Consider the following 13,379-nt stretch of genomic DNA (forward strand, 5'->3'; position numbering starts at 1 on the left):
ATGCCATCTGCTTCTGGACAGTCTGCGCAACATGGTTCCTCACAAAGGCCTAGGCAGGGGACACTTTGTGAAGAGGATGAGAAGGAGTCAATGGAGGTGGAAGACATCTGTCCAGAGGAGGGAGTTACACAATGCTCTAGTAGTCAGTATGTAGAGCGAGGGTGGGGTGATGCAGAGCAGGCAGAGATGACGCCTCAAGCAGGGGACAGCGTTTCTTGGCCAGTTGGCAGTCTGCAGCACATGGTTGATTTCATGCTGCAGTGCCTGAGAAACGACCGCCGCATCGCCCACATTCTCAACACGGCTGATTATTGGGTGTAAACCCTCCTAGATCCTCGCTACTCAGACAACTTACAAAGTCTCATAACACCGTTGAACCAGGAGCGTAATATGCGGGAATACCAAGACACACTGGTGCATTCCATCATGTTCTCCATTACAACCGAGAGCAGTGCTGGTAGTGCTTTACAGTGCCGCTCAGTGCGTCGAGGCAGTGGAGGAAGCTCTGCACAAGGAGGGAGCAGAAGCAGTGCCTCAGCACAAGGCAAGACCTGTATGGTCCAAATGTGGCAAAGTTTTGTGTGCCTGCCACAAATGTCTACACCATCACAGACGGCTCTAATCAGAAGAGGCAAGGTTTCCGTCAGATGGTGACAGACTACATGTCTTGCCCTCTCAGTGTACTCCCAGACGGCTCTTCCCCCTTCAAGTTTTGGGTCTCTAAGCTGGATACATGGCCAGAGCTTAGCCAGTATGCATTGGAGGTGCTGGCTTGCCCTGCTGCTAGTGTATAATAGGAATGCGTCTTTAGTGCCGCAGGTGGTGTACTAACAGACCGTCGCATGCAACTATCCTCCAATAACGTTGACCGGCTTACTTTTCTAAAAAGGAACAAGGCCTGGATCTCTCAGGATTTTACCACTCCTCTTTCAGATTAAATAATTGGTTGGCAAAAGTATCCTGGTCTCCTGTTGTGTTCATGTTTCTACCACCTGAACTGTAATCCCTGGGCTCCAACACGGCCAGTTGCTGCTCAGAAGTGCCATCTGCACAGTCAACACATGACCCAGTGTTATTGGGTTTCAGTATCGTCAGCTGATCCCCAGCTGTGTATCCAGCAATTTCTCCTGCTCCGTCCACACTCACATTATGTCAGAAATTAAACTTGCTCCAATTCGGCCTCAGCCTACACCCTGATTGACCCTGGGCTCCAACACCACCAGTTGCTGCTCGGAAGTGCCGTCTGCACAGAGAAAACACTTGCTCCTGTGTTAGTGGGGTTCAGTAACGTCAGCTGCTCCCCTGCTGTGTGTCCGGCAATGTCTCCTGCTCCCTCCACATTCACATTACATCAGATATTAAACTTGCTCCAATTAGGCCTCTGCCTACACCCTCATTGACCCTGGGCTCCAACACCACCAGTTGCAGCTCGGTAGTGCCGTCTGCACAGAGAAAAACACTAGCTCCTGTATTAGTGGGGTTCAGTAACGTCAGCTGCTTCCCTGCTATGTGTGCGGCAATTTCTCCACTCTGTTTCTAGCATTGACCCTGGGCTCCAACACCGCCAGTTGCTGCTCGGAAGTGCCTTCTGCACAGTCAACACTTGCTGCCGTGTTATTGGGGTTCAGTAATGTCAGCTGATCCCCAGCTGTGTATCCGGCAATTGCTCCTGCTACCACCACACTCACACTACTACAGATATTAAACTGCCTCAAATTAGGCCTCAGCCTACACTGCTTCTCCTGGATTCCCTGGGCTCCAACATGTCCAGTTGCTGCTCGGAAGTGCCGTCAGCACAGTCAACACTTGCTGCGATGTTATTGGGGTTCAGTAATGTCAGCTGATCCCCAGCTGTGTATCCGGCAATTCCTCCTGCTCCCTCCACACTAAGACTACAACAGATATCAAACTTGCTCCAATTAGGCCTCGGCCTACACTATGCATCTAGCATTGACCCTGGGCTCCAACACCGCCAGTTGCTGCTTGGAATTGCCGTCTGCACAGTCAACAGTTGCTCCTCTGTTATTTTGGTTCAGTAACGCCAGCTGCTCCCCTGCTGTGTGTGCGGCAATTTCTCCACTCTGTTTATAGCATTGACCCTGGGCTCCAACACCACCAGTTGCTGCTCGGAAGTGCCTACTGCACAGTCAACAGTTGCTCCACTGTTATTGGGGTTCAGTAATGCCAGCTGATCCCTTGCTGTGTATCCGGCAATTTCTCCTGCTCCCTCCACACTCACACTACTACAGATATTAAAGGGAACCTGCCCCCCCAGGCGTAACTAAAAGAGCCACCTTGTGCAGCACTAATCCTGCATTTGGACAAAGTGGTCTTTTAGTTATGCTCCTTGCACACGCTGAACTAAACACTTATAAAATGTGTCCCTTCATACTGTTCTTCTCGGTATCCGAGTTCCACCAACATCTGGTGGTCCTTGGTAGTGCTTTCTGGCATGGGTACTTCCTGCTTAGTAACCGGGTTCCTGTACCATCAGCTGGTCCTCTGTAGTTCCATTGGCTCTTGTACCTTCGGGTAGCCATCCGGGTTCCAGTACCGTCAGCTGGTTCTCGGCAGTTCCTCAGCCTTCTTGTACCTTCTGCTACATTTCCAAGTTCAAGCTTTTGGAAATGGTTTTTGCTAATCACTCTGGATCTCCCTGACGACGACTCCAAAGACTAAGACCCTGAAGACCACCCCAAAGAAGACGACGACCCTGGACACGACAACACCGGAGACGATGACCCTGAAGACCACCCTGAAGAAGACGATGACCCTGGAGACGACGACCCTGGAGACGATGACCCTGGAGACGACGACCCTGAAGACCACCCCAAAGAAGACCAAGAAGCAGAAGAACAAGCAGCTGCAGAACAAAAAGCAGAAGAACATTAAGCATAAGACTAAAAATCAGAGCAAAAGATATCTAAATTATAAGCAGAAGAAGACTAAGCAGTGTATGGGGGTGAGTCCGTTGCTCCTTGTGGTGCCCCTGGAAAAAACCTGCTGCTGCAGGCCAAACTGAACGCGGACTAATCCTGTTGTAAATCTTCTGTGACAGGCTGAACGGAAGGTGTAATCTTCAAACTTTTATAGATAACAACTAAAGGAATGCCTGTCACTAGTGTTGAGCATTCTGATACCGCAAGTCGGCCGATATTTGCGGTATCGGAATTCCGATACCGAGTTCCGATATTTTTGCGATATCGGGAATCGGGATCGGAATGCATATTCATGTGTAAAATAAAGAATAAAAATAAAAAATAGGGATATACTCACCCTCTGATGCGCCCTGGTTGTAACCGCTGCAACCGGCAGCCTCCGTTCCTAAGAATGAGCGAGTGAAGGACCTGCGATGACGTCGCGGTCTTGTGATTGGTCGCGTGAGCAGTCACATGAGCGGTCACGCGACCAATCACAAGCCGCCACGTCATCGAAGGACCTTCACTCACTCATTCTTAGGAACGGAGGCTGCCGGTTAACACCGCTAGGTCCAGGGTCCGCCGGAGGGGTGAGTATATCCATATTTTTTATTTTTATTCTTTATTTTTTACATGAATATGGATCCCAGGGCCTGAAGGAGAGTTTCCTCTCCTTCAGACCCTGGGAACCATCCAGGATAGCTTCCGATACTTGTGTCCCATTGACTTGTATTGGTATCGGGTATCGGTATGGGCGATATCCGATATTTTTCGGATATCGGCCGATACTATCCGATACCGATACTTTCAAGTATCGGAAGGTATCGCTCAACACTACCTGTCACAAATAAGAATATGATGAAGAAGAAGAATATGAAGAAAATGAAGAAGTAGAATATGAAGAAGAATAATAGTTGAATAAAAAGAATATGAAGAATGTAAAAAAAAGAATAATAGGAAGAAGGTGAAGAAGAACATGAATAAGGTGATGAAGAAGTTGATGAAAAAAATGCTGCTGCTGAGGATGATGAAGAAGAAAGTGTGGGAGAAGTAAAAAAGAAGGTGAAGAGCATGGAAGTAGTGAAACATAAATATCTGACAAAATATAAAAAATCTTATCATAGTCAATATTTTTGTAACTCCGAACGTCTTAAAAAAAATTAATTCCTGCTATTCCATTTGATTGGGATAAACCTCTATGCCTTTAATGGCTCCTCCACCTCCCCCAATACATTCTACATTATTCTTAGTTGTTTTCGTTCATGTAGAATTAACCTACAAGGAAAGAAAGGGTTTATTTTAATTCTGATATTTTTGTCCCATTGACTTGCATTGGTATCGGTTATCGGTATCGGCGATATCCGATATTTTTTTTATATCGGCCGATCCAATCCGATACCGATATTTCCGAATATCGGAAGGTATCGCTCAACACTAGTCCTAAGGGGACTTCTAAGCCTTCATTTACATACAGTTCTAAGATCGCGGTGGGACCTCTTCAAGGTAGTATGGAGGAGTTGTATGTTCATAACTGAACTGCCCAAATATCATGTGTTCTGGTCAACACTAGGGTTGAGCGAAACGGATCGGTCATTTTCATAAGTCGCCGACTTTTGGCAAAGTCGGCGTCTCATGAAACCCGACCCGATCCCAGCGTGGGGTCGGCCATGCGGTACGCGATCTTGGCGCCAAAGTCGCGTTTTGAATGACGCCTTCCCCGCCATTTTTTCAGCCAATTAATTGTGGGCAGCGTGATGACATAGGTTCCGGCCCGGTTTCTGCGGCGTCATAGAGCCATATTACCGTTTGGGCTGCAGTGATTTCCGGAGTCAAATACAATATATGCACGGAGGAGAGAGAGAGAGAGAGAGAGAGAGAGAGAGAGAGAGAGAGAGAGAGAGATATGAATGCACATTGACTTGCATTGGGTTTCGTGTTCCGGGACCGACTTTACAGTAGAATCGGCCGATTTCACACGATCCGACTTTTGAGAAGGTCGGGTTTCACAAAACCCAACTCGATCCTAAAAAAGCAAAAGTCGCTCAACCCTAGTCAACACCAACAGTAGTCTTAGGGGTAGACCACTATCACCAGTACTTGGCTTAACATAAGAAATAGACTAATAGCAATGCTATATGTACTTGGAAATACAATGTAGTCTTAAACACCTGTCCGCCAGGTCATACAAGACATAGAATATCAGTAAAGCAAATGTTTAGACAGATACAACATTACAAATACAACATTTCTACCTAGTATAGTGTTCTGATTTTCATTATCTTAGTGATTAGGACTGTACATAAGTAGTATACCAATGTACACTGTGGCAGTGATTTTTCTTTCCTCTTAACCCCTTTCTGACATTGGACGTACTATCCCGTCGAGGTGGGGTGGGACCGTATGACCACCGACGGGATAGTATGTCCAGCGCGATCGGCGACGCTCACAAGGGGGAACGCGGCCGATCGCGGCCGGGTGTCAGCTGACTATCACAGCTGACATCCGGCACTATGTGCCAGGAGCGGTCACGAACCGCCCCCGGCACATTAACCTCCGGCAAACCACGATCAAACATGATCGCGGTGTGCCGGCGGTACAGGGAAGCATCGCGCAGGGAGGGAGCTCCCTGCGTGCTTCACTGAAACCCCCGGAGCAATGCGATGTGATCGCGTTGCTGCGAGGGTCTCTTACCTCCTCCTCGCTGCAGGTGCCCTGATCCAAGATGGCCGCGGCATCCGGGTCCTGCAGGGAGGGAGGTGGCTTACCGAGTGCCTGCTCAGAGCAGGCGCTTGGTAAGCCTGCAGTGCTGTAAGTCAGATCGGTGATCTTACAGAGTGCTGTGCAAACTGTCAGATCACCGATCTGTGATGTCCCCCCCTGGGACAAAGTAAAAAAGTAAAAAAAAAATTTCCACATGTGTAAAAAAAAAAAAAAAATCCTAAATAAAGAAAAAAATATATATATTATTCCCATAAATACATTTCTTTATCTAAATAAAAAAAAAATAAAAGTACACATATTTAGTATCGCCGCATCCGTAACGACCCCACCTATAAAACTATATCACTAGTTAACCCCTTCAGTGAACACCGTAGGAAAAAAAAAAAACGAGGCCAAAAACAACGCTTTATTATCAAACCGCCAAACAAAAAGTGGAATAACACGTGATCAAAAAGACGGATATAAATAACCATGGTACCAATGAAAATGTCATCTTGTCCCACAAAAAACGAGCTGCCATACAGCATCATCAAAGAAAAAAGAAAAAAGTTATAGTCCTCAGAATAAAGCGATGCCAAAATAATTATTTATTCTATAAAATAGTTTTTATCGTATAAAAGCGGCAAAACATTAAAAAATGATATAAATGAGATATCGCTGTAATCGTACTGACCCGAAGAATAAAACTGCTTTATCAATTTTACCAAACATGGAACGGTATAAACGCCTCCCCCAAAAGAAACTCATGAATAGCTGGTTTTTGGTCATTCTGCCTCACAAAAATTGGAATAAAAAGTGATCAAAAACTGTCACGTGTCCGAAAATGTAACCAATAAAAACGTCAACTCGTCCCGCAAAAAACAAGACCTCACATGACTCTGTGGACCAAAATATGGAAAAATTATAGGTCTCAAAATGTGGAGACGCAAAAACTTTTTTGCTATAAAAAGCGTCTTTTAGTGTGTGACGGCTGCCACTCATAAAAATCCGCTATAAAAAATTCTATAAAAGTAAATCAAACCACCCTTCATCACCCCCTTAGTTAGGGAAAAATAATAAAATTAAAAAAATTTATTTATTTCCATTTTCCCATTAGGGTTAGTGTTAGGGCTAGGGTTAGGGCTAGGGTTAGGGTTAAGGCTAGGGTTAGGGTTAGGGTTAGGGTTAGGGCTAGGGTTAGGGTTAGGGCTAGGGTTAGGGTTAGGGCTAGGGTTAGGGTTATGGCTAGGGTTAGGTCTAGGGCTAGGGTTGGGTTAGGGCTAGGGTTAGGGCTAGGGTTAGGGTTAGGGCTGGGGTTAGGGTTGGGGCTAGGGTTGGAGCTAAAGTTAGGGTTAGGGTTGGGGCTAAAGTTAGGGTTAGGGTTGGGGCTAAAGTTAGGGTTAGGGTTTGGATTACATTTACGGATGGGATTAGGGTTGGGATTAGAGTTAGGGGTGTGTCAGGGTTAGGGGTGTGGTTAGGGTTACCGTTGGGATTAGGGTTAGGGGTGTGTTTGGATTAGGGTTTCAGTTAGAATTGGGGAGTTTCCACTGTTTAGGCACATCAGGGGCTCTCCAAACACGACATGGTGTCCGATCTCAATTTCAGCCAATTCTGCATTGAAAAAGTAAAACAGTGCTCCTTCCCTTCCGAGCTTTACCGTGCGCCCAAACAGGGGTTTACCCCAACATGTAGGGCACCAGCGTACTCTGGACAAACTGGACAACAACTTTTCGGGTCCAAGTTCTCTTGTTACCCTTGGGAAAATATAAATTTGAGGGGCTAAATATCATTTTTGTGGAAAAAAAAGGATTTTTTATTGTCACGGCTCTGCGTTGTAAACTGTAGTGAAACACCTGGGGGTTCAAAGTTCTCACAACACATCTAGATAAGTTCCTTGGGAGGTCTAGTTTCCAATATGGGGTCACTTTTGGGGGTTTCTACTGTTTGGGTACATCAGGGGCTCTGCAAATGTAACATGATGCCTGCACACTCCATTCCAAATGGCGCTCCTTCCCTTCCGAGCTCTGCCATGCACCCAAACAGTGGTTCCCCCCAACATATGGGGTATCAGCATACTCAGGACAAATTGGAAAACAACTTTTGGGGTCCAATTTCTCCTGTTACCCTTGGAAAAATACAAAACTGGGGGCTAAAAATCATTTTTGTAGAAAAAAGATTTTTTATTTTTACGGCTCTGCATTATAAACTTCTGTGAAGCACTTGGTGGGTCAAAGTGCTCACCATACATCTAGATAAGTTCCTTAGGGGGTCTACTTTCCAAAATGGTGTCACTTGTGGGGGGTTTCAATGTTTAGGCACATCAGGGGCTCTCCAAACGCAACATGGCATTCCATCTCAATTCCTGTCAATTTTGCATTAAAAAGTCAAATGGTGCTCCTTCCCTTCCGAGCTCTGCCATGCGCCCAAACAGTCGTTTACCCCCATATATGGGGTATCGGCGTACTCAGGACAAATTGCACAAAAACTTTTGTGGTCTAATTTTTTCTCTTACCCTTGGGAAAATAAAAAATTGGGGGCGAAAAAATAATTTTTGTGAAAAAATATGATTTTTTATTTTTACGGCTCTGCATTATAAACTTCTGTGAAGCACTTGGTGGGTCAAAGTGCACACCATACATCTAGATAAGTTCCTTAGGGGGTCTGCTTTCCAAAATGGTGTCACTTGTGGGGGGTTTCAATGTTTAGGCACAGCAGGGGCTCTCCAAACGCAACATGGCGTTCCATCTCAATTCCAGTCAATTTTGCATTGAAAAGTCAAATGGCGCTCCTTCCCTTCCGACAACATTTGGGGTCCATTTTCTCCTGTTACTAGTGTTGAGCATTCCGATGCTGCAAGTATCGGGTATCGGCCGATACTTGCTGTATCGGAATTTCCGATACCGAGATCCGATATTTTTGTAATATCGGATATCGGTATCGAAACAACATTAATGTAAAAAGGTGTAAAAGAAAGAATTAAAATAAAAAAAATCGCTATACTCACCTGTCCGACGCAGCCGGGACCTCGGCGATTGTAAGCGGCAGCGTTGTTTCTTTAAAATTTGCGCTTTTACTTGCTTACGTGAATTCCCGGCTTCTGATTGGTCAGGGCGGCCATGTTGCCGGGACTCGGACCAATCACAGCAAGCCGTGACGAAATTACGTCACGGCTTGCTGTGATTGGTCCGCGTCCCAGGAACATGGCCGCCATTAACCAATCACAAGCCGTGACGTCACGGGAGGCTGGACACGCGCTTATTTTGAAAAGCGCGCGTGTCCAGCCTCCCGTGACGTCACGGCTTGTGATTGGTCACGGCGCCATATTGCCGGGACGCGGACCAATCACAGCAAGCCGTGACGTAATTTCGTCACGGCTTGCTGTGATTGGTCCGAGTCCCGGCAACATGGCCGCCCTGACCAATCAGAAGCCGGGAATTCACGTAAGCAAGTAAAAGCGCGAATTTTAAAGAAACAACGCTGCCGCTTACAATCGCCGAGGTCCCGGCTGCGTCGGACAGGTGAGTATAGCGATATTTTTTATTTTAATTCTTTATTTTACACATTTATATGGTTCCCAGGGCCTGAAGGAGAGTTTCCTCTCCTTCAGACCCTGGGAACCATCAGGAATACCGTCCGATACCTGAGTCCCATTGACTTGTATTGGTATCGGGTATCGGTATCGGATTGGATCCGATATTTTGCCGGTATCGGCCGATACTTTCCGATACCGATACTTTCAAGTATCGGACGGTATCGCTCAACACTACCTGTTACCCTTGGTAAAATAAAACAAATTGGAGCTGAAATAAATTTTGTGCAAAAAAAATTTAAATGTTAATTTTTAGTTAAACATTCCAAAAATTCCTGTGAAACACCTGAAGGGTTAATAAATTTCTTGAATGTGGTTTTGAGCACCTTGTGGGGTGCAGTTTTTAGAATGGTGTCACACTTGGGTATCTTCTGTCATATAGACCCCTCAAAATGACTGCAAATGAGATGTGGTCCCTAAAAAAAATGGTGTTGTAAAAATGAGAAATTGCTGGACAACTTTTAACCCTTATAACTCCCTAACAAAAAAAAATTTTGGTTTCCAAATTGTGCTGATGTAAAGTAGACATGTGGGAAATGTTACCTATTAAGTATTTTGTGTGACATATCTCTGTGATTTAAGGGCATAAAAATTCAAAGTTGGAAAATTGCAAAATTTTCAAAATTTTCGCCAAATTTCCATTTTTTTCACAAATAAACGCAAGTTATATCGAAGAATTTTTACCACTATCATGAAGTACAATATGTCTCGAGAAAACAGTGTCAGAATCGCCAAGATCCGTTGAAGCGTTCCAGAGTTATAAACTCATAAAGGGACAGTGGTCAGAGTTGTAAAAATGGGCCCGGTCATTAACGTGCAAACCACCCTTGGGAGTAAAGGGGTTAAATTAGCATTTCTTTACCTTTTGAAAACATAAATGAGCGTAAATGATTAACTCTTGCTTTCCTTTGTGTAAATTATTTATTTTCTCCTTTGATTTACTGAAAAAATAACCATTGCTCTGTTTTTATGTAATCCACTATTCCATAATACGTTAACCGTCTACAAATAAACAAGTAATCCTAAATGGTTCACTTTAATTTGGCACCTGTCAGACATTTACCTTCAGTTCTAGGGGCAGGGAGTGTGTTTCCTAATAATATCCACATATGAAGCTGTGTAACACATACTATATGTGCCTATTTCTATTGCAGAACAATGTTGCCAAAGGAGCAGTTTCCGCAATGACCCCTCTTTACAGAACCAAATACACTTATGGTCCTGGTGGAATTACAAACTGTGAGTCTTTGTTTTGATCAGATATTCCAAATTCATCAACAACCCACTTTTAGTTTATATTACATTTCCCATCTTATAGACCATTTGGATCTTCTCAATTGTTTTGCAATTTTGGACAAGGGTCTAGACAACATGTAAGCTTGTGTAATAAATTAATGAATACCGTTATTTATTACGTTAGGGCTGTCACATCAAATATTAGCACCCTAAACATTAAACTGGTCAGGCACCCCTGGGTAATGTACTCAATGTCTTCTCTTTCATCTGGAAATCCATAATTTACCTAGTGTGGAAGCGTAGCTGAGTAGCGGTAGATAAAATGAGATCAATGCAGTCAGAGACAGTGATATAGAAGTTCTGCTCAGAGTTTCTACTGTTTTTTCATTGTTGGTGCACAAACACACAAAGTAAAATGTTGAGTTGAGCGCTAACTACACATCGGCTTCCCAGACTATACATATGACCTATTACCAACCACCCAAAAAAATCAAAAAGTTTTATTATAGCCACCTTCTGTCCCTTCAGACACTTGTCCTTCTACCTAAAATCAAGCACTGCAAACCTTCCTATATCCAGTAATGAATGAGCCCTGTATCTAAACTGACTAAGGTTTGGGGTAAGTGCAGACAACAACATATTCTCCATTCAAGAAAAACAGTCAGATTATGCTAATCACAGTCTGCTTCAGAGTTTGATCACAGTGGGATCCATTTTTCCGAAGGAGGTGAATAAAAAAAGTTTCTCCATCTCCCCCATTCAATCTAACTGAGAAAATCGGACTACACTCAGATGTCATTCGAGTGCGGTCCACTTTTCTCCATAGACCGATAGACATGAAATGGCGAGTGCCATGTGATTATTAGAGGCCAATCGTGCCTGCTACAATTTTTTTCCTCCAACCACTAGATCCAAGGAAAAAAAAAATCGGACATGGGCATTGCCTCACTAAATAATACTGATCCGAGTTGAATCCGAGGTTTTTATAGATCGGACTCGGACCTAAATGACAGTCGTCTGCATGAGCCCTTACAGAGGAACTCGGGCTTCAAGGTGAAGGACAGACATCGATACAAAAGTTGCCATTCATTCCTTAAAAAGACAGGCTCATAAACAAGAATTAATAAAGTCCTTAGCAAACTATGCTTTGCTAGAAATATCCATCTTTCCCAGATTCCTTATACCTCACCCAGGTTTCCTGGAAGAGCTATAGACTTCCTCAACCAAATGCCCTGTCACTACGTAAGAAGCTAAAGGACAGTGGTTTTTGGAGGTGGATTATGTGATCATTACAAAATAGGTTTTTGGGCAATATTTGTACCTGAAAAATCCTTTACAATCATAAATACTCTTTGTAAACATGTTCTACTCTAATACTGAATAGAGGACTCCCATCCAATTATTTGGAACTTCCTAATCTTCCTAAACTTCCTGTTAGCTCCACTATCATGGCTTATGCTTTAAAATAATTTTGTACTCTTTGGATTGCAGACCTGGCAGCTGGACGCTCTGACGATTGGGCTTACGAAACACGTATAAAGTACTCTTACACAGTTGAGCTGCGTCATAATCGATATGGATATGCACTCCCAGAAGATTTTATCGAGCCTGTTAGTAAAGAAGCTATGCTGGCTTTGAAACACATTGCCGAAAACATCCTCAACAAAGACTAATTGAAATCTACTATTGGATTATAAACGACTAACAGAAGATCATCCTTTATCTATTTGTATTAAATATCATCATAGTAATTCTTTTTGACTTTCTTGGTTTTAATTACCAATTGTAAAAATGAATGCAAACGACTTATAAAGAAAAAGAAAAATTAATAAATGTCAGTTGAGAAGCAATTGTATTTTATGTCATTTAATTTTATAAAGGACCTGTCAGTTGCTCAAAAAAAGTGAGTCACATACCTTTCAAAAATCCTTGTCCTCTCCTGATTTTTCCATTGTTTTCCATTTTGTGTTGTGTCACTCAGTTGCAGAGATATTTACATTTATTTATTTTGGAGCGCCATATGAAATCTCTCCTGAGCATTTTATTAAAGCATTCTCTGGGGGGTCATGCACTTTCACCCCTCCCTTTCAATTGCTGTCATTCACAGCTCAGCAACATCTGAGACTGTTAGACTGCTATCACAGCTTGGCAGTTTCTGGGAGGGATAAAAGCATACACTTCCAGAGAAAAGAAACACCCAGCTGGACTACAGGCAGAGATTTCACATACTGTGTTTCAGCAGAAACAAATGTGATTATCTCTGCAATGGAATACAGCTGCTCAGAACAGAAAAGCGCTACAGATTTAGGGAAACTCAAGGATTTTTACATGGTATTTACATCAATTTTTTAGCAGGTCCTCTTTAAAATATAATAAAGTAAAGATGGATATGAGAAACAAATGCATAAAATAAATCAGACCTATTTGTTAATTTGGGGAGGAGATATATCTGCCATACCAGCCTTCATAAATTACAATAATTCCAATAACTACAATATTCGTTTTACATATAAATTGGAGAATCATTCCATCTCCTTTTTAGATATTGAGCTCCAAGGCAATATAGGACAACTAATCGACAGTGAAATGCACTACAAACTGCAAAAAGGCAATACAATTTTGCATACCTCAAGAAATCACCCAAAACATACCATAAAATCCATTCCATTGGGAGAACATATTAGATTTACCCCCGAAGCTTTTTTAGGTTTTTTTCGTTTTCGTTTTTTGCTCCTCTTTTCCAGAGCCATAACTTTTTTATTTTTCTGTCAATATGGCCATGAGAGGGCTTATTTTTTGTGGGACGAGTTGTACTTTTGAACGATACCATTGGTTTTACCATGTCGTGTAAGGGGAAAAAAATTCCACGTGCGATGAAATTGCAAAAAAAGTGCAATATCACACTTGTTTTTTGTTTGGCTTTTTTGCTAGGT

General features: G+C 43.3%; 1 protein-coding gene across 1 annotated transcript in view; it reads left to right on the forward strand.

The window, feature by feature from the left end:
• Positions 1-12,249, forward strand: part of LOC143810075 (carboxypeptidase B-like) — a 52,460-nt gene extending 40,211 nt beyond the window's left edge. The window contains exons 10-11 of the mRNA XM_077292960.1: positions 10,365-10,449; positions 11,938-12,249. Of these exons, the coding sequence (XP_077149075.1) occupies positions 10,365-10,449; positions 11,938-12,119 (267 nt within the window). The 3' untranslated portion in view covers positions 12,120-12,249. The remainder of the gene's footprint in view (positions 1-10,364; positions 10,450-11,937) is intronic.
• Positions 12,250-13,379: the final 1,130 nt, after the last annotated feature.

Source organism: Ranitomeya variabilis, chromosome 2 (assembly GCF_051348905.1).
Source record: "Ranitomeya variabilis isolate aRanVar5 chromosome 2, aRanVar5.hap1, whole genome shotgun sequence".
NCBI lineage: Eukaryota > Metazoa > Chordata > Amphibia > Anura > Dendrobatidae > Ranitomeya > Ranitomeya variabilis.